The 1650-nt window shown below is 53.7% G+C and overlaps 1 protein-coding gene across 1 annotated transcript; it reads left to right on the top strand.

Annotated features, from left to right (window-relative positions):
• Positions 1 to 397: 397 nt before the first annotated feature.
• On the top strand, positions 398 to 1625 carry NKPD1 (NTPase KAP family P-loop domain containing 1; the record flags this gene model as incomplete). Its single annotated transcript, XM_027707379.1, has 1 exon — positions 398 to 1625. A coding segment is annotated over one exon (921 nt), but the record flags the coding sequence as incomplete, so codon positions are not given.
• Positions 1626 to 1650: the final 25 nt, after the last annotated feature.

The following is a 1650-nucleotide window of genomic DNA, read 5'->3' on the forward strand; positions in this document are numbered from 1 at the left end:
TATAGAAACTGTATATTTTATATTTTATTATAAATATATTTATTTAAATGTATTAATTTTATTTTATTTTAATATATTTAAATACATAAAATATTTTACATAAAAAGATGTATAAAAATATAAAATACAAAAATTGTATATTTTTATATTTTATTACAGATATATTCAATATCTTTAAATATATTTAAAGATATGAAATATAATATATAAAAATATGTATAAAAGTATAACATATAAAAACTATTTATTTGGTATTTTATTATAAATATATTTAAATATATTTGAAGATGTAATTTTTTCTCCTAAATTTAAAAGAGGAATTTTATTCCCGAAATTTAAAATTGGAATTTTTTTCCCGAATTTAAACGAGGAATTCTTCTCTCTCCCCCAAAAAAAGGGTCTGGCGGACAACGGGTACCTTTTCCTGAGCCGCTCCGTGTCCCTGCCCTTCTCCATCCCGGACGTGGGCGCCCGATCCCGGCTCCGCAGCCTGGAGGCCGCCATGGAGACGCGCGAGGACCTCATGTACCGCATCATCGCCGCCAACGTCGAGCGCCGCCGCGCCAAGTACCGGATAGATCCCGTCCCTCCAACCGATCCCGGCATTCCCGGCATCCCCATGTCCCATCCCGGTTTTCCCGAGGTGGATCCCGAGGTGGATGCCGTGCGCTGCATCCACGAGGCGTTCCGCTGCCTGCACGACGCCTCGGACGCGCTGTCCCGCTACATCCCCGCCAACGGAGCCCACGTCCGGCGCATCGTCAACACCGTCCCCATCACCCTGCGGCTCCTCCTGCACCGCGCCGGGATCACCGGGATCGTTGGGATGAGCGGGAAGAGCGGGATGAGCGGGATATACGAGGCGATGCCGTCGCCGCGCGCGGCGGCCGCCTGGGTGGTGCTGGCGGACCGGTGGCCGTGCCGGCTCAGCTGGGCCCTGCAGTGCCTGGAAGACGCCCCGGATCCCGCCCCAGATCCCAAACCGGATCCCAGGATGGATCCCGGGGCGGATCCCGCGGCGGATCCGGGCTCCAGGAAGCTGTGGAGCGTGTTCCAGGCGCACGTGGCGGAGCTGAGCGCGCTGCGGCAGCCGCTGCGAAACCTGCTCAGCCTGGACGGGGATCCCGAGCAATTCCGGGCTTTCCTGGACTCGGATTTCCCCTTCACGGCCCGGGAGGCCCGGGAATTCCTGGGGGTCACCGTCAACCTGGATCATTCCATCCGGCACAAGATGGGGCTGCTGCGGGCCCTCGAGCGGCTGCAGAGGGCGGCCAAAGCTCCCCCCGTGTCCAGGGGGGTCCAGTGCCCCCCAAATTAGGGAATTCCCATCCTCTGGAATGTTTTGGGAGCTGCTCTGGGGATGGGGAGGGGGTTCCTATCCCTCCCTGTCCCCCCTGGAATATTTTGGGAGCTGTTCTGGGGATGAGGGGGATTCCTGTCCCTCCCTCTGCCCCCTGGAATAGTTTGGGGATGGGGAGGGATTCCTGTCCCCCCTGGAATATTTTGGGAGCTGTTTTGAGGATGGGGAGGGGGTTCCTGTGCCCTGGAATGTTTTGGGAGCTGTTCTGGAATGGGGGGGATTCCTGTCCCTTCCTGTCCCCTGGGAATATTTTGGGAGCTGTTTGGGACTGTGTCCAGGGGGGTCCAGTG

This window comes from Neopelma chrysocephalum, unplaced genomic scaffold (genome assembly GCF_003984885.1).
Source record: "Neopelma chrysocephalum unplaced genomic scaffold, ASM398488v2 Primary Assembly neopelma1_92704, whole genome shotgun sequence".
Taxonomy (NCBI): Eukaryota; Metazoa; Chordata; class Aves; order Passeriformes; family Pipridae; genus Neopelma; species Neopelma chrysocephalum.